Source organism: Macrobrachium rosenbergii, chromosome 14, assembly GCF_040412425.1.
Source record: "Macrobrachium rosenbergii isolate ZJJX-2024 chromosome 14, ASM4041242v1, whole genome shotgun sequence".
Lineage (NCBI taxonomy): Eukaryota > Metazoa > Arthropoda > Malacostraca > Decapoda > Palaemonidae > Macrobrachium > Macrobrachium rosenbergii.
This window is the reverse complement of record NC_089754.1, coordinates 30,555,412-30,557,383: the sequence shown is the minus strand read 5'-3', so window position 1 is coordinate 30,557,383 and position 1,972 is coordinate 30,555,412. Positions and strand designations below refer to the sequence as shown.

At 35.8% G+C, this 1,972-nt stretch overlaps 1 protein-coding gene across 1 annotated transcript in view; it reads right to left on the bottom strand.

Annotated features, from left to right (window-relative positions):
* The window catches only part of LOC136845519 (disheveled-associated activator of morphogenesis 1-like), a 166,019-nt gene extending 164,439 nt beyond the window's left edge, over positions 1–1,580 (bottom strand). Inside the window, 1 exon segment of the mRNA XM_067115698.1 lies at positions 1,433–1,580. Coding sequence (XP_066971799.1) covers positions 1,433–1,446 — 14 coding nt within the window. The 5' untranslated portion in view covers positions 1,447–1,580.
* Between the last annotated feature and the right edge of the window lie 392 nt (positions 1,581–1,972).

The window sequence follows — 1,972 nt, the reverse complement described above, 5'->3', positions numbered from 1 at the left end:
GAGAGAAGGGTTAGTAGTTTATGATAGTAAGACTAACATAATCTTCGCACTACCAAAAATGGAACCTCTTAAAAGAGTACAAGCAGAATGTCAACGGTTCCTAAATTGGTATCTCTCTCTCTCTCTCAACTGGGCGACCATCCCCAAAAGAGGCGACGTGTGAACTCGATCTCCAAGGAAGAAGAAGAAGAAGGAAAACAAAGAAAGATCTCAATGCGTCACCGTCAATCTTAAGGTCGGCTTTCAAGCTTCCGAGTTGACTCAACCAATTTCTATTTCCCGTATCGTTACGATACATCAAAGGTATCGTTGAGTGCGTGCGCCCCTTTTGCTAATCCACCGGACGTTCGATTCCATTTCCTCATTCTCACGAAGGTCTGCGCAAGAATGATTTCTCTCCCCGTCGAAATTTCTTTTATGGTTTCGTAAGTTCGAGAAGTGCTGGATTAAAAATTGGTCACGCTGGAATCCTGTAGATATATATATATATATATATATATATATATATATATATATATATATATATATATATATTAATTTTTATGTAGTTTTGGATGTTTAATACACACACATGCATAAACATACGTATATACAAACATTTTCCATTTATATGCGCAAAGTTTTCATATTCGCAAACATTAAGCCATAAATATCGTTAAATGTGGAATTCTCTCCGTACAGCCAGGTGGGTTAGGTCCACTATTTATCGTTGTATCAAACTAAAGACTCAGGTTCGATTCCTGGCCGGGGCAGATGCACTTATCAATTATAAATTCCCCTTGGGTGTATGTTACTTCAAGGTATAGTGAACTGAATATTAAATAATTGTAGCTTAATATTTGCGATTTATATATATATATATATATATATATATATATATATATATATATATATATATATATACACACACAGAGCAGAGAGAGAGAGAGAGAGAGAGAGAGAGAGAGAGAGAGAGAGAGAGAGTGTGTTACCTACTGAATGTTTAAGTTATAAAAGCAAAGCTTAAATACTATTTTCCCCAAACCCCAGGAGAGAAATCTGTATTTTACATTAACAACAGCTGCAAATACTACAACCACGCCGCTACAACCAACAACAACAATAATAATAATAATAATAATAATAATAATAATAATAAATAATATATCATCATGGCTAGTTATCACCACGACGTCATCATTATATCATTATACGATTATCACAGGTGTTCTAAAACGAACAACCTCTATAACAACAACACCATAACTACAACTGAACCAACAGCAACAATGAGAATGATTATAATAGCCAAGTTATTTTTATCACAATTAAGATTCAGAAAAAAGAACCTTATATTTCTAGTCTCTTTTACAAAGAAAAGAATTCAAAGAAAAGATGTCAACATATAAACGTACTGACAGATGAATGAATACAAGCGACTTCAAGAACTTACCCCGCCAACAGCATCTTGGATTCCTTTTAATCTGTCCATCTTGAAGTGAGTAAAACAGAGAGAAAGAGAGAAAAAATAGGTATAAACAGAGATTATAATCTCTCTCACGAAGGTGACACTGTCCCACAAGTCTTCATCTCGGGCTGTGGATCACTATCTTGACGGCGTTGAAATCTCCTGAATTTTATTTTTTAATATTTTTTTTCTTATCTCCCAAGACACAGAAACGTTTGACGTAAATTTGCAACTTATTTTCAGCCCTTTCTGAAGAGTATAGTCAGTGTTTTAACAAAATATCTCTCCATTGTTAAGAATTCTGTAAACTTTTTTTTAATAAGTTTTCACTGTTGCACCAGTTGCTAGCGTCACTCGGTGTCTCACTACGCAAGAGTAGGTCGATTTCACGTCATCCCTTCACAGACCCTACACCGTCACTGAGCCAGGCTACACACGGTATGTGTGTGTATGTGTCGTCTGCTTAGGCCAATCAACTTCCCCGAGTAGCCAGCTACCCAATATTTTCGCCTCACTGAGCTGGTT